General features: G+C 42.0%; 1 protein-coding gene and 1 long non-coding RNA gene across 2 annotated transcripts in view; both read right to left on the bottom strand.

Annotated features, from left to right (window-relative positions):
* Positions 1 to 770: 770 nt before the first annotated feature.
* Positions 771 to 3,097, bottom strand: LOC119122002 (uncharacterized protein C2orf72 homolog). The gene is made up of 3 exons (XM_037250155.1): positions 2,336 to 3,097; positions 1,797 to 1,901; positions 771 to 1,342 (listed from the first exon to the last, which is right to left on the bottom strand). The coding sequence occupies exons 1-3, from the start codon at positions 2,961 to 2,963 to the stop codon at positions 1,251 to 1,253; spliced, it is 825 nt and encodes a 274-aa protein (XP_037106050.1). The 5' UTR covers positions 2,964 to 3,097; the 3' UTR covers positions 771 to 1,250.
* Positions 3,098 to 5,402: 2,305 nt separating this feature from the next.
* Positions 5,403 to 17,045, bottom strand: part of LOC119122004 — a 32,856-nt gene continuing 21,213 nt past the window's right edge. Inside the window, exons 4-5 of the long non-coding RNA XR_005097793.1 lie at positions 5,988 to 6,071; positions 5,403 to 5,896 (exon numbers count right to left, since the gene is read on the bottom strand). This is a non-coding gene — a long non-coding RNA (uncharacterized LOC119122004). The remainder of the gene's footprint in view (positions 5,897 to 5,987; positions 6,072 to 17,045) is intronic.

Below are 17,045 nucleotides of genomic sequence, written 5' to 3'. Positions count from 1 at the left end.
CCCTTCCTCTCATAACTTATTGTTGCAAAAGCCTATCTGACCTTCTTTAAGATAAAAAGATATAAAAAAATAATGTGGGCCTTCGTTAGGTCTTCTGTTCCAATGGGACACCAAGCGGTATCGAAAATGGATGGATGGATGGTTGGATGGATGGAAAATTATGTATATAGTATATACAAACAATATAAACAATATTTCAACCAGGCTATTCAGGGCCAATGCCCTAGCATCGGCTTAGCTTTATAGCAACAGAGTCCAACGCCCTGCCACCGGCCCTCCACAATACAGACAAGACAATAAAAGTGCAGGAACACTACGATTCCTTCCGCAGACAAATTCAATATCAATTCAACGGTCTCCAGACAACACCAGCATAGACAACACTATTCAACACCACAGACAACATAAAAACGTGTTGGAGTCCATCTCCACACAATACCTGAAATACCATAAAAATACCTTAAAATACCTTATATACCTTAAAAATACAAAAATAATTCTCTGTTCAACAAAGAAACAACCATCTCCACATACATTATTAAATTTGGGGTCAGGAAAGACAATACCACTACGGTGCGGAGGCCACAGTTTATGAATGAAAAAGCCTTCTTACCTTCTAAAAGTGGGGCCCCGGGCCTCCAGACCGCAGAAGAACTTGGCCTTGATCTCTTAGCAACAGATACACTTGGTTACAAAGTACTCAGACATGTTAAGTTCCCAGCATCAGTTCTTAGAATGGGGAAAAAAAGGAATGACTTGGATGACACAGCCAAAATGGTGGACATTTTTTATTCAAATAGTAACGCAGAATCCATAAGTCTAATAAATAGTTATAACAAATTTGTTAACTTCTACAGTTGTCAAAAGCACAAATCTAAGGCACAGTATGTTTAAAAAAAAAAAAAGAATTCTGTGAAACAAAAGACAATCATTCAATTCTGAGAGGCTTTTTAACAAAAATATAACTGTTGATAATGAATTTTGGAGACTATCAGTAGCTCAAATAACTTTAACACAAATTCCATAACAGCAGTTTTGTTCAACTAGTAATAAAATTGTGCATGATAACTGATTGTACTTTCTTGAAAGTGTGCACATATGCAAGGTGGCATTTAAATGTCATGATAAGGCATGTCAGTATTACATTGTAGCCGTTTGGCTCAGGACTGAGAAACTTGAGCACCAGACAAACCGATGTCTCTTGACAGCATCTTGTTCCAACATTATTGTTCACAGTATCGGGCTCTTGGTCAAGCGTCTGTTGTGAGTGATTCTTCATTAGGTCCAGCAGACTTGTAATTACTTTTCAAGGGGATGCTCTCATCTACACTTCCAGAGTCACCTAGAAAATAACAACAGAAAAAAGGTGCTGTGATATGGTACCCAATGTGAATCAGTATATTGACTAGTGGGGGTACACAGAACATTATTATCGGAAAGATTTTATTTTTTAACTTGATTTCCCCCTTGAATGTTTACCTATTGACGTGATTTTGGACCTGTAAGTGAATTGCCCACCTTCGATCAGTAAAGTTGGTTGAATGAGAATCTTAGCATCTGAGAATTGTTGTGAAAATATGCACACATCTCTTTGAACAAAGGAAACTCACAGGATGAACAGCATGTTGTCTAAACTGGGTGTGGGTGCAGCCTGCTTTTCTCCCATGGCGTTTAAGATGGAATAAATTTAGAAGTGAAAGTAGCGCGGCGATCAAATGAATCAAGGTTGCAAAACAGATGGTGTTGCTGTGGGAGTGTTCATGTTGGTCAAGTCCTGTCATTGACATGTTGCTAACCTCTTTGCTTGTTGGTTGGGGGACTGTTGGCTGCCCCTCCTCTATTAGACCTGAGCAAACACTGGAAAGGCCACAAAAGCGGGTTCCTGTGATCCTGGGTAATATCTGGAAAGAATTAATGAGCATTTAACAAATTTGCAAATTATCTTGAAAGTTTTATTATCCCATCAAAGCTCCTTTTGTTCTTGGACTTTTTTTCTTTGGGGGAAGTAGAGGTCTTGCGAATGTCATGCGATGACCTACTTTCATTTGTCTGCCGGGTGTTGGCACTCATTAGTGAATTTATGGCTGACGGATCTTAAGTTCAATCAACATTATCACTTACAACACATATTGAGAAAGCAGCAGTCATTGGGGGGGAAAAAAAAAATACATTTCTTGTTAAAAATATTCATAATAAGAAAATGCACGCGTAATTGTAATGAGGTGATACTTTCATTTTCATTCTACATGTCCCACGACGTTTAACATCGCCTCTGTTTCAAAAAGCCGTGTTTAATGCTCGCTATTATGACAAAAACATACTAATGGGTGCATACCTGCGGTTTGAGAATAGGCTATGACTCGACAGACGTTCTTCTTGATGTCGAGTACGTTGTCCGGAGTACCGGGGATGAACGAGCCCACCCAGACCGCGTCCGACGGATGCTGCCGGAACACCTTGCGGATGAGCGTCTCCAGTTGAAGGACGCACCGGCGGCTCTCGTCGCTCTCCCCCGATTTGAGGCGCACTAATCCAATCAAGGCCGGCACAGCGATGCTGGCTCCTTTGGTGCGCGCCCGGACGTCTTTAAGGACCTCCTTTAAGCTCACGTCGCTGATGAAATTCTGTCTGAAGATGAACACTATAGCGGGACAATCGATGGTTCTTGTCTGTTTGATAATTGTCCTCTGAGTGCCATGCGGGCAGGCTCCCGAGTTTATATCGTCGGTAGTCCCCTGGGGAGGCTTGTCCCCGTGGCCCTTTTGACAGACGTGGCCGAGCTCGCCCGCACAGAGGGTTGGAAGGGGCCTTTGGTCGCCTAACAAATCGCCGATGAACTCCTGCAGGACGTCGGCATCGCTCCCTCCCTCATCATTCCTTTCTGCTGCATCGCTCACCAAATAGATCCTCTCTTTACCTCCAATTGAAGCGAGCGTCTTCTCAAACTCGCTCTCCTCCGACATGGCTGCCTTGCCTGCGTAGTGTGGACGGCGACTGGTCAAACCAGACTCGAGGAACAAGCTGTGAGTGACACCACAGTGCCATGCGTACAGCCCCGACACGTTCGCACGGTTGTCGGAGGCAATTACAGTGGGCGCGTCTAAAGAGCGGAAGTCGGAGATCAACGTCTATTTCTATTGGCTACTTCTCTTGGTAGGCGTGACCAACTCGTGGCGTCCGAAAATTAACCATAGACACATCTACGTAATATACTTATAGCCCAATCCTGCGAATAAAATTACTGATTATTGTTGTGATAATTATTATTATTGTAGCTACCAAGGTAGTTTCCCTTTTTCCATATGATATCACCATAAACGAAAACTGAAAAGTTATCGTGTGATCTGCCACATCCAATATGGCGGATGTACTAACTACTAAGGATTTTATGTATAAAGGTATGGAAGCCCACATACCACACAATCAGATCTCAAAATGAAATAAAGGTTTTATAAGAAAAAGTTATTTCTGTAAATGAAAACACATTATGTGAATGTGTGCAAACTCCAATCAAAATCACATGTTGTGGTGTAGTAATAATTGGTTAAGATGAGAAAGTTTAGATGATGAAATGTCATGGTACAGAGGTCACTCTTTTGACTGAGAGTATCCGCATTGAGAAAAGTCCTCCCTTTCTTCCTATGTTGTAGAGGCCGGCCTTTGCGGTGAAAAGAAGGGACAGAATTACGACTAAAGCAACACTTTAACTCAAGAGCCCTACTTCTGTGCAGGATGGCGACTGGGAAAGCTAAAGCGACCCTTGACTTTCTATGATGATAAAAAGAAAAAAACTCCTTCTGCCGAGTTCCCAAGAGCCTAATCCGTTAATCCACAAATGCCTTTTCCTTCATTAAAAAGGTGCTGTCAGTTTGAAATACCATGGCGCACTTCACAAATAGTCTCACCAGTAATGAATCAATAATATAGCCTGCAGGTCTGACAAAAAACAAATACCTAAACAAATACAAACCTTTGTACCGGCGTCGATTATTGAGTGAGCTGTGTTTGTTTCCAAAGTCTCTGTTGTGTTAGTAAGTGAGGTTCATGTACTCACCTCCTTGTTTAAGTGCAGTAGCATCTGTGGGTCAAGAATGCCTCTTGGACCAGTCACAGTGACATTTAGTCCCAGACGAACTGGCAGAGAGAAAAAAAAAAAAACCCCAACAAGCTATGAATAGCAGCATGACAATATGCATACTGTTGGATTTTGTCCACAATTTAGGGAGCGCTATCTGCGCCTCACGGCAAAAGCCATTGCCAATCACCTGTTATCCAATTCACTCACTGCGTGCTCGTTTAATTTCTTCAGATTTAGGAAAATGCAAAGACACTGAAGCAGAAATTAGACTTACACAGGTTGGTTGAGTTCAATCATAATTCTTGTTAAGAAAGCTCTGTTTTCAGGAAAGTACAATACAGCGCTGGGCCTTTCAAGAGCAGAAAGTCTCCATTCAGAAAAGGCAACGTTCAAGGTTCTTTGGTCAGCTTATATTCAGTTGGTGTGGGGCGAGTTTGATGGGTGATGAGTCGTTGGGGTGGGGCGAGTTCGCAGTAGTGTTTGATTCAATGGGAGTGGGTGCTGGTTATGGACGATTCGGTGTGTGTGTGGGGGCTGCCGTCTTCCATCCTGTCTTTCGGCCTTGGTGATCATCTTTGGCAGAGTCCTTGGCTGTCTCCCTCTGGCACCTGCTGGTTTTATCTCCAAGTGACCTTCCTGTAAACATTCTGCTCCATTCCTACACTGTCGCACCTCATCCATTCGTCATTCTTTCAATTTTGTCATTTTGTACGGAATTATGTGAGCTTTTGGCTGTGACATCATCAATTTATTAATGTTCCCTGACGATGCAAAGTTTGTTCTTTTGATACTCCATGTCTTTGCTTACATCATTACATTCTTAGTTTAATCATGCTTCCGCACGTATCTCTTCTTTGTTAAGCAAAATATTTCCCTCTGCAGAGCGTTCAGTAGTAATCGAAAAGCTGGCGTCTCACATTTAGGCGACATATGACGTTTAGTCAAAACACAAGATATACTCAAGTACTGAACGGTCAAGACGACTCTGGCCGTGTCCATGATTTAGAGAACAAACATCAGGCATGCATTACACAGTTCCTTAAGGGTCATTAAGCTATTTAAGCAACATATCAAAAGACATTTATTTTGCAGTGCACAGAAATACATATTGAATCGTGAAGTTGTAGCAACCTCTGTTATTATCTTATATCAAAGAATGTCTAGTTATGTCTGCTTTATTGGTTGACTCCATGAATATACTTGTCTGCTTATATACTTTATCCAAAGAGATGTGAGCGTATCTGTTATTGTGGCTAGGCGGGTTTCGTGTCTTTTGACCCTATTCCTTCAATACATACATACATACATACATACATTTTTTTTTCCTATACACCAAAATAGTATCTCCACATAAAACAATTTTTACCTTACAGGCACTCTTTTGGTCAACAATTTTACACTGTTATACAAGTTTTAGAAAAGTCAATTTTTACATATGGGTCAACACCAACGTTAAATGCAGCTCACTTAATTCATTGTTGATTTAGCCAAACAGGATTGTACTGAGCAGCCTGAACAGAGAAGCCATGCTTGCATTGCATAGTCAATTGCAAAGCTGCCTCGTTTTTCATTAGCGCTTGTTTATCATTTTTTCAACGTTTTTTTGGGGGGGGGGCGAACAAAATAAATGAACATATTCAATATGTTCATAATAGGAATCAATTATTCATAGTAAAATTGCACACGTGATTTTGTTCTCTGACACCAGAACTCTGAGAGTGGAGAGATGAGCAGAAGGTTAAGCCACGTTTCTCCTTCCTCTTCTGCGGATGCTTTCTTCCGTCACATTCGTGCGCTCTGAAAACTGCTTAGGCAAGACTATGGAGCAGAAAATATTCCAAAACAGGAATCATAATTCTTGTGTATTTTCAGCCAATGATGCACAAACACACAATTTAATAACAACCACCTGTCATCAAAGAATGCTGCAAGTGCGGTTGCCCATTCATTTGCGAACAGGAAGTTTTTCTCCATGCCGTGACGTCCCCGAAACCTGAGAAGATGTATTTGGTGAACCGTAGACATACAAAGCAAAAAGCAAAACAAAAACATGGAAAACCAGAAAGCCTCGTCCAACAAACAAATGAAAATTCTGTCTCTTTATTGCAAACGTTCGTTGAAAAACAATGTGAGAACTCAAACACACATAGTGAAGGCTACAATGGCTTGTCACTTAAAAAAAGAAGGGGGGAAAAAAAAGCACACCACTGCTAAAATATCACATCACTATTTGTTTTAGCTTCATAGTTTTTATTTCATCTCACTTGCTACACCCACAAGTCTAAAATAGGGCTGGACAAATTTTGGCCTCAGGGCCATGTGGAGCCTGCTCCATTCAGGCATTCATCATCAAGAGTCTTCAAATAGTTGACACACAATTCTTTTTTTTTTTACGTACTTTACCAAGAACCTGTCCGGTCTGCCTCTTTTAAATTTCAATTGTGCCACATGAGCACCAAAGTTCGGCCACTCCTGGAAGAAACATGTGCCAAAAAGCAATTGAACTACTAAGAGTCGACTAGCTGCATAATCACAACAATAATCACATTGTCATAGTTGCTTCGCTTTCTGATTTACCAACACAATCATTCCAAAGTAAGCAAGCAAATAAAGCAACACTTCAAGTTGGAAAAGCGCCCAAACAATTTTTCCCGTTTGTCATCGCAAGAAAACAGAGTTGCAGTTGTGGAGTGGATTGAAAAGTATAGGATGTGAATGTCTGTCCGATACTTGAGAATCCCAAATGGCACAGATGGGAATAATAGGTTTGAAATTACAGCTGCACAAAGTTTTGGCTTGAAGGAATGGCTGACTATTGGCAGGAAAAGAACAAAACATTTATAGAGATAATCCCAGACATCATCTGCACAAAACTTTCAACATTTCTGACCAATAAAACCACAGTAAAACTTGACACATCGTGCATTTCCGCTCAGTAATGTCCTCTAGATGACGCTAGTGCACCACAATTTGAGGGGAAAACAATTTCATGTGCTTGACGTGCAGTTTGTGCCCGCTAGGTGGCAGCACATCCCCAATAATAGTGATGTGAAAGCAGTCATCCAGCATTCTAGTCACCTATTCATCTATCTGATTGTTTTTAAACAAACAAAAAAATCCTGGTTTGTTCGTCAAAAATAAATGATCATTATTATTATTATTATTATTTTTTTATCCTTTAAAGTGTTCAGTGTACTTTTATTGACAATTTCAGTTAGTTTTCTTCTTTTAAAGGTGGGAACTTATGATTTCAACGATAATAAAAAAACAAAAACAATGCTGAATATGATGACAGGTATATAAGACCTGCTGATATTAACTCATTTCAGAAATGGAAAGTAAAGCAAAAGAAATTGTAAAACTTGACAAAAGAAGAATCCTATTAATAAATAAAATTTGACCTGTGAATGGAAGTTGAACATCTGATGTTTTGGGTCTAACAAAGAAGTAAAGGTGGTAACCATATATTTTTGTATGGCCAATGTGTGAAAAATGAACTCACAGACAAAAAAATGGAAGAAAAGAAAAAAATACTGAGAGCGTTTTATCAGCCGTGTGCGGTCAGCCCTGAGACGTAGACCAAAAGCAAACAAACAAGCAAAAGTAAAGCAACCTTTCCAGGACAGTGAGTCTAGACACAGAGCACTTGTTCACTAAAAATACATCAGGACTCAGTGAGAGTAAGTGTGGTTATGTGGGGGTGGGTGGATTGTCACAGATGGCAAAATCTTGAATATGTCACATGAAACCTGCCTTCCGAGCTTGCTCAGAGGTCACCAAGCTGACAAGCTGCACAGTCCCGAAAGGAGGATGAGGTGTTGTCATTCAAGTCAATATGTTTTCAAGCCCTGGTGTTGTTACTGGCACCAGGGTTGACTTGTGTATGCTAAATTGGAAAAGAGTTGCAAAATCCTTCACAATGGCTTGTATAATTTCTTATTGTTCAAATACAGCCATTCACTTTTTTTTTCACTTCCTGTTATGTGTCGTGATAGACAGCTGACAGTACAAAGCATAGAATATAATTAAAAAAAAAAATTAAGCACCCCCTGCTTGTATTCATGGCATTGAACAAACCGTGAAGCCTCAGAGGGGTACATCTTGTTTCAAGAGGGAAGATTTTTTTTCATCTGGCCGTCAGGGTCAAATATTGAGGCGGCTTTCTATGATGCAAATTAGGCCACATTTGAAATGCGGACCTTGGTAGCATTAATTGAATCGTAGGTTCCGATGTGCAGGTGCACACATGCATTAATAAGAATAACAACCTTCAGTTCAGAGGCCCATTAGTCAGATGTAGCCAAAAGTTGTGCTCAGAAATAAAATATAACAGATGCATGTGGTGAGAAAACGATTTGGAGATCAACATGGAGATGTCAGTTTAAAGAGAATCTAAAAGAATAAATCTGCTTTTAATTTGTTATCACTATTAGTGACCAAAAGTGAAGAAAACCAAAGAACCAGAACCATAACAGGAAAGAGTCAGAAATCTTGAACTCAATTTTGGGACATCTGTCAAAAATCGTGACTGCTTGGAGATTAATTGACTTTGAAAGCCTGATTGATTAAGAAACACAGCTATGTGGCTCAGTGGGTTGAACGCTGACTTTGGAAGTTTTGAACTAAATTTTCGCACCACTTATGCGACTGATAAAAATCTAGAAATGCGTTCAACTTCACCATATATTAGTGCTTGGCCATCGTGTAAATAAAGAAAGCTTTTGTAGTATCAGCATTAATTTTCCAATCCCCCTAATTTGGGGCTCCTGAGCAGATGACAAATTGGCTTCCAGGGTACTGCTGACTTAACATCATCCACCCTGATATCTAATCAAATTATCATATCAACAAATAGTTGCATCAGGGGCTCAAAACGGAAGACACCCAAAGGAGACGACACATTTCTAGCAGCGGGACGCTCGGAAGGTCATGGAGGGAGGCTTGAGAGGAAGTGGCCCCCCGTGGGGGATCCCTCTACTGGCCCCAGGCGCTGGACATGGCCAGGAGGTTAGCAGGGGGAATGTACATGAGTTAGCGCTGCCCCCCCCTCCCAACAGTCACAATGGGCCTTCCCAACACAATGAGCATTTTGCAGAGGGGACAGCGTTGACTGAGGGCCCACTGTAGTGGTGTGAGGGGACGCGGGTCAAGGTTTAAGAGGCTCATGTACTGTTAATGTGAGGTCACACTCGTACATCACCGCTGACAGGACCCATCTCCGGTGGCTCTCCTCCGTGCTATACACCGCACAGTTGCCATAGTGACATTAGCCGCCTTTGTGCACTCAGGAATGTTCGTAATGAAGAAGAGAGGATCACTCCAAAAAAGGAGGAATTTAGCAATGATGTAACCTGTGTCCACCATGTAATACGCTCCCTTAGCATGTCTGGATAATGGAGACGAACATCTAAACAGTACCGGCAAAAGAAGGAAAGATACCTACTTTTGATACATCTTCTAAGTATGAATTATTTGTCGAGTGATTGCAAATCAAAACCTTATCTGTAGATGGAAGAGACCAATGAGGGACTCTTAAGACCTCTGAATGGGTTCTTGTGTCATACTCGTGTGTTTATGCTGATGGTGCATGGAGGTATGAGAACCCGCCAGCATTCCCTCCATGCACAAGGGTGTCCAGATAAGCAGATAGGGGTGATCTCTGGCTCAGCATAGATGTAAATGTTTGACAAGCTCTTTCACCATCTGAGTTATCTTACTTGCGCATGGTCACCTGTACACACACACGCAAACACACACTTGTGATTCATAAGCCCATATCAACAACGATGGGATGCCATCAAAGCTCTTTTGGTGTTTTCGTTAGATTTTAATCCTGCTCAAGTGCTGACATCTGGTAAAGTGCACACGGGAACTTGTGATCTGCTCTGCTCGTTAGTCCCTCAGTTAATTGTATTAGCCATTAGTGAAAAAGTGCATTGAATTAGTCCCTCTACTACCTCTCGATGTTAAGAGTCTTAATTATGCGTCTGTGTTTCTGCGTGGACGAAAAGGAAGAAGACAGGCGTGGCAGGTACAGAGCAACCCGTGAGTAAGTGGGGGTTCAACTTTGACCTTTTTGCAGAGAGTGACGTGGGTCTCTGCAGCAGCACAATACTTCCAGCACGCAGCCCTCTCTGGCTGCCTGCTGCGACCCACAATGAAGTCCTTTGGCGTGGGCTCTGCGTGTAGAAAGGCCCCCTGGAGTGCTGACTGCTATCCAGGGGTCTTTCAGTGATTTTGCTTCTCTCTAGCTCAGCAAGCGAGGCAGGAAAAACTCAATGAGAGAGAAGCTACAAGGGGAACAATGCCCCATAGAGGGCATCTTAACCCGCAACAAACAGTGTCAACATGTGTGCGGAGCGAATGGAAAGACCGACACAGAGTCCGCCAAGGACAGAAAGGACTGTTTCCATGTGGGCCGGCACACTGAAAGGGCTACAGTGTTGTTTTGTTGCATACGAGAGGGATTTGGGCTCTTTTCAGGGGCGGCCGGCTAGCATTTTGGGGGCACCAGATAAAGTAAAGCGTCGAGAGCAGGGCCTTTCTTCGCCCGGCTCGCTCTATTGGAGGGGTGAAGAAGATTATTGTTGTACATGCTACAAAATAAAGCCTGCATCAAAGTCGGCGAGGAGTGTGGCCCGGATTGAGAGAACCAAGGCTAGATGTTAGGATGAGGGGTGAACACGGGCACATGTGGCGCAGGTCACCGTGTGTGGCCCAGACACGTGCGAATGTATTACATCCTCCATTCTGCCCAGCGTGTGTGATCCTCTCATGTGTCCATAAAGGATCTGTTCATCTCGATGCATGCAGTCGTGAAAAGACTTCATTCACCACTTCCCTGCAGTAATGCTAGCCACCGCTCCAATTGACCAGTTTAGCACCAATTGGGGCTAAGTGGCAGCGTGTGGGAGTCCAGGTGCTTATCATTGTGGTTTCTGAGGAGGACTCGGGGAGGGATGTGCCACGCTCTTGCACGCCTGTGTCGACAACATGCACATACATGCAGTTGCAGGTTTTGACATCCAGTGCTACATTAGCTGCTTAGTTCTGAGGGAAGAATCTACGCTACTATCTGTCATCATTATTTGGCCTTAGTGGAGGTCTACGCTCCGCTTACTGCTCTAGTTTGTTTTTACAGATTATGAAAATATTGTGTTATCATTAAGGTATTTTAACTCGATGAAGTAGCTCCACAGCATTTGGCAACATGAAAGGGAAGAAAAGGCTAATGACAAACAAAGACAGTCTGTGGCCGAGTGTATCATCACTGATGAAATTCCTCCAGAAAAACCCACATCCTGAATATTTACCGCCTCGACAGACGACCGGCTCGCGCTTCCCGTTGGACGTTTTTGGAGGCGACACAAATAGACGCGTTTACTACTGGGATCAAAGAAGACATTCGGTGGGTGTCAGAGCAGCTGGAGTTTGCCTTTTCTACACTCAGCATCTTTACGGTCGCGTAGGACCACTTTGTACATCCTCCATGTCCGTCCACAAAAAAAAAGTATTGTAACATGAAACTATGCAAATATGCCTTGATGGTTTACACAGGTGTCAAACTCAAGGCCCGGGGGCCAGATACGGCCCGCCACATCATTCTATGTGGCCCGCAAAGACAAATTGTGCATCAAATTCGTGTGTCATTACTAGAATTGAAAATTGTCTTCGCTTTTAATATCTTTTTTTTTTTATATTTGACCAGTTTTTACTCGTCTGATTTGAAAACTAGTTATTTGTCAGTTTGTTTTGTAGTTTGTACTGTATATAATATGAGGTGCTCATACATTTATTTGGGTTGACATTCATAATGGCCCTCCGAAAGAAGCTATGACTACAATGCGGCCCGCGGAAAAAATTAGTTTGACACCCTTGGTTTAACACAATAACAATACATACATGTGACTAAAGATGTTATCGACGCAGTGAGGGCTGAGTGTGTTTGTGTCCGCGTATACAAGTAATTGACATTTGGCAGGCCTGGTGTTGCCTTCATGAGGGAAAATAGAATCAATGCTCTCTTGTAGGGCCTCATACACTTGTATGACAGTTAAACGTGACCATCTCGCAGTTGCAAAACTTTGCATTACGCCTTTGGCATTGACGTTACGACTGTTTCATTGTAGTAGAGTATTTACAATTTACTAGTAGGTAGATTAACTTCTGTTTTACACTACGACAGTTAAGGATGCCGAACACTGCACGTACAGCTAATAAAGTTTTATGGTGGCAACAGTTTGACCCCTGGAGCGGACTGAGTTATTATTTAGTGCTTTAGAATCAAATTTAAATGTTTATGCTTGTTATAGTTTCGTTTTAATGGAGTGTTTTTGTTGTTGTTGTAGTTATTGTGCTTTGGTTGTTTTGTATTGCACTGCAAACGACAGATACCTGATGCTTATTGGATTTTGATCAATGTCTGGAGAAGAACTGATTCTGATCGGAAATATCTGATTATGTGTATTTACACTGCTGGGACACATCCTGTATCATACTTATACTATTTGAGAAAAAAAAACAGACCTAAATAAAAAGCTTTGTTAGGATTCACATCCAGTCTTAGCTTAAACAAATTTAAGCTTCATTCAGTGTTCATTTCCCGGCCCTTAAACGTGGAAAAAGAGAGGCGTGTTTTTTCTGTAAAGGTGGGACCATCCTGTTTCCGCTCCCACAAGCAAAAAGATGACAAAGACCAAAAGAAAGATTGTATGACAAAAGACTTCCTTTAAGTGGCAGTGAGGGAGTGAAAACTGCTAGTGAGCATCTTTTGCTTGTCTGTGAAATGCTCTGTAATATTTGTTAACAGCAAACCTCAACTAGAAGTGACAAAATGAAGCAAGTACTTGTTGCCTTTTATTTGGAGAATTGTTTGAGTTGTTTTTTCATTTCCACAATATGTAAGAAAGGCTCCTTTTTGTTGCCACCAAAGGTTTTCTGTCAAACGAAACTAGAGTATTAAATTAAAAACATCCCCATAGCTTTTTGTATTTGGAAAGTCTAATTCACTTAACAAACACATGACTGTGTCCTAGAAATGGACAGCAACACATTCATATATAAAACATATATCTAAAATACTCAGGCATATATTCTTTATCATTTGGGAGGAACAAAAAATATTATGTCAGCTTACTGGGTACCAGCGCCGATCAGTATGAATTAAGGAAAAGTAAGCCAGTTTAGTTCTTTGCATCCTATTTCATTCTTATTACTAAATGTTTACAAATTACAATAGTGCTTAATAATTAAACATTTTACATTTTTGTTTGTTTTTTGTGGGAGGCTGGAACGGATGAATGGCATTTCTATTGATTCCAAAGCAGAAAGATGATTTGCATGTGTTTTGAGTTGTCAAGAAACAAGTTGAACTCGCATGCAGGCATCACTGTATATATCGTATTTAAAAAAAAATGTGTATACAGTCAGTCGTATCACAGGTTTTCATCTATTGCGTGTTGGTCTGGAACATATCCGGCGAGATAAATGGGGGCTCACTGTATTGCATTTGATAAACCCCTGAGGACGACACACAACGTGCACACACGTGTGCAAACACGCACACACACACACACGCGCACACAGCCAGAGGAAGTCTGAATCAGTTGGCTCTCCACACACACTTAACCATTCAGGAAAATGTCAGACCGCATGCATGAGCTCAACACCACATCAAAGATCATTTGGATGGCGTGCTAATACAACAGACCTGAGTCTGGGAGAAGATGTTGCAATAAATGGTTGCTTAAACAACAACATAAATTAGGTGGTTGTGATGGTGGTCAACACCAGACTATACACTCGTATAAAAAGCCAATAAACGGGTGTACAGTTTTGGGGCGTATTTCAAATGCTAGCCAGCCGCCCTCTCACTCAACTTGTGTTAGCTCGTTTTCCAGGCAGCCTTGTGGTTTGGCATGGCTACGCACACAAACGTAAGCACACCCGCACACGCTGGCAGTGCCTCAACAGCACACGGGCCAACCTTGTGGCTCAGGCTGACAGGCACCTGGAGCAGCTGCTGGCCCGTAAAGCACAAACACCGTCAGGGACCATCAAAACCCCCTCATGGGCAACCATCTTTCTTCCCTCCCTGCAAAAAGAGTGAACAGCATCCTTCCATTTATTGGCCCTTTTTGCCTCTAAAGTCACGGCACACATTTTGCACATGGAGATGCAGCATTAGAAGATTCTCACACACACTACGAACCACAAACACACACATGCCCACAGGTGAGTCAAACACACGCCTCTTATTTTCTTCTATTTGCTTTCCCAGAAGCAGACAGCAGCCCTTGTGTGTGTTTGTGGGGATGGGCATATTTGTGTGTATGCTGAGGTGGTTTATCAGGCATATACTATAAAATCTCCTAAACAGAAGTCACAAGGTTGACAAATCAGTGCAATCAACAAAGATGTGTCTATGTTTAATGCTGTGCAACCAACTTACAATTTAAGTATAAACTTAGTAAAAGGTGGCCTGACCTGATCATTAACAGTTGAAGGAGCTTTCAGTGGCAAAATAATGTGCATTGGAACTTAGTTAAATTCTAATGTAACTATAGTTGGGGATTGGCAGAGGTATTCAGTAGTACGCTATGCAGTGGAAACTCAAAGACAGAACACTGTCTGTTCTGGAGGCTAACATATATAGCCCTTGTAAAATAAGAGCCTGTTAATAAAAACAAGGAAAATAAGGTACATTGTAAATAAATAAATACTAAATGGTCCAGGATTAAGATTTACTGTCTTCACTGTAGAAATATGGTACATACCTGCCTACCTTCATAAGTCAGTCGTAAAATAAAATAAAATAACATTTGGTTGCTTTTCTCTTTCATTGCTGTGGTTTTTGATAGGGTTGCTCCAGACCAGACTCCTCCGAGAATGCCTTTAAGGACCTTGCTTGCAGCAGGACATTTACTTTGCAAACTCATCCCACAAAGCATATGTATTTGTTTAAAATATCTGGATAAGATTATGAATCAAGACACGGGGGAGACTCAAAACTTGATTGATGATGATTAACTAGTTAATGTGTGTCTCTATCAGCTTGTTACCACACTGTGACATGTTCAGCAGCTCAGCTGGATGTTGGCAAGTGAATGTTAGGGCAAGTGAAGATTGACTTCCTCCCAGTCAGGGTCCATGTAATGTGGGAGTGAGAGGCCGATTGAGAAAGTATGTGTTGGATTGCGAGTGTGCGTGTCAGTGACAGGGCATCTGTTTGCACACTACAACGGACTACTGGCATCTATGCTTCAAAAACTCCAGCAAACGACTGCATTCCACCATGTGTGAGATTTCCAAAGTTACAATTGTCATGGAAGTTGTCAAGGCGCTTTGGGCTGGAGCAGATGTAATGGCTACACAACAAACTGATGAATTCATTTTGAAATCAGAGTAAAAATTTAAAGACAATTTGTAATTTTAGTAATGACACAAAGATTTGCCTTCGAGGGCCACATAAATCGATGTGGCGGGCCGTATCTGGCCCCCGTGCCTTGAGTTTGACATCTAGAAAGTCTTCCCCGAAGTATGAAAGATGTTAAGGCTACAAATGCTATCAGCATATTTTCTTCCACTTTTCAGTTCCACATAATGTAGTACGTATGTGAACCTCCTGAAAAGAAGATTATCTGGACATTTCTCCAAAGAACAATTCCCGAATGTGATTTACGACACAGCTGCTGAGTGTCAATATGGATAGGTTCTTGTAGGATGAGAGATGGGTCTGAAGCACAGCTGCTGGAGGTATATCCGCAGATTCGACCGTCGCCAGCGTGGCCCTCTCGGCACCATCATCATTTGTAACTCAAGACAGGTCCACAGAGAAGACGTGGAGATCTAAGAGATACTTAAGTACAAGCCCTGATCTTATTGCTCCTATTATTTTCATGTCAAAAAGTTAATAAATGATTGAGCAGACATCCTCTTCAGTTTAGTTAAGCTTGCGGTCACATGACTGGCCAAAGGAGCGCACAGATCTAAGAACTTCCGGCTGTCAAGTCCTTCAAAAGAGGCTCTTTGTGGTGAGAGCGAAGAAGAAAGAGACACAATCCTCTTACAAATAAAAAACGCAGAATATGGAGGAGGGCTTCTGGAGCAATTTCCCAGCAAAGCGTATTTGAACTTCAGTGCAAGACTTGATGAGGTGATTCTCTTTTTTTTTTTTTTAAGGCTCTCGTTTGTGTGACATCTAAAAGAAAAGTGGTGATGAAAAGGATGGAGAAACGTCTGCTAAGTGACGGAGCTGGCGTCCGTCGACAGCCCACATGTCAACGCAAATAAGGCGATCTGACTGACCAGCCAACGACAACAACACGGCTCTTTGTTTCTCAGATGGTCAGATGGAGGTGTTTTTGCCCGCATATCTCCTCAGCCTTTTAATTACAATAAGTTGATACCATAATAGGATTTTCGAGCAGTAAGGAGTGACAGCTTAAAAGGAAGGCTTTCCAGTTGAAATGTGCCTTTGAGGGCCAATTTTCCAGAGCTTTCTTGCTTCACTTTAAAGCTCCATCCAATTGAGCAGGCCTTTCAGTGTAGCCGGGATACAAATCCATTGCCGGTGCGGCGATCACAGGCCCAGAATGAGCTGCATTACATCTTTTGCTTGCAGGACCCTTCAATAGCGCGAGGCGGCCCACTTTGGTGTGCCAAATGACTGTGTTACCGGGATTGGTCATAGGGAAGTCAAAGAATTGCTAGGAAGACAATGCAAACGGCCATCCATCTTACAGTATCTCAGAAGGCCAATTGTCATGCTGCCGCCTGCCAAGCTGCTTCCTCAAGGCCAGCCACCAATCAGACGTTTGCAGAGGCTTATTTTTCTCCATTGTGCCGTCAAGGTACTCCACTACTTTCATTTTTGTTTGCGGCTGACAGATTCCATGAGTGCCGGCGTGTCACTCGCCATGTCTGTGAGCGGGAGGATTCATGGAAGTGATAATCGGGAAGTAAAGCG

This window comes from Syngnathus acus, chromosome 4, assembly GCF_901709675.1.
Source record: "Syngnathus acus chromosome 4, fSynAcu1.2, whole genome shotgun sequence".
NCBI classification, from domain to species: Eukaryota; Metazoa; Chordata; class Actinopteri; order Syngnathiformes; family Syngnathidae; genus Syngnathus; species Syngnathus acus.
Note: the sequence above shows the minus strand (reverse complement) of the source record. Positions and strands in the feature narration are given on the sequence as shown.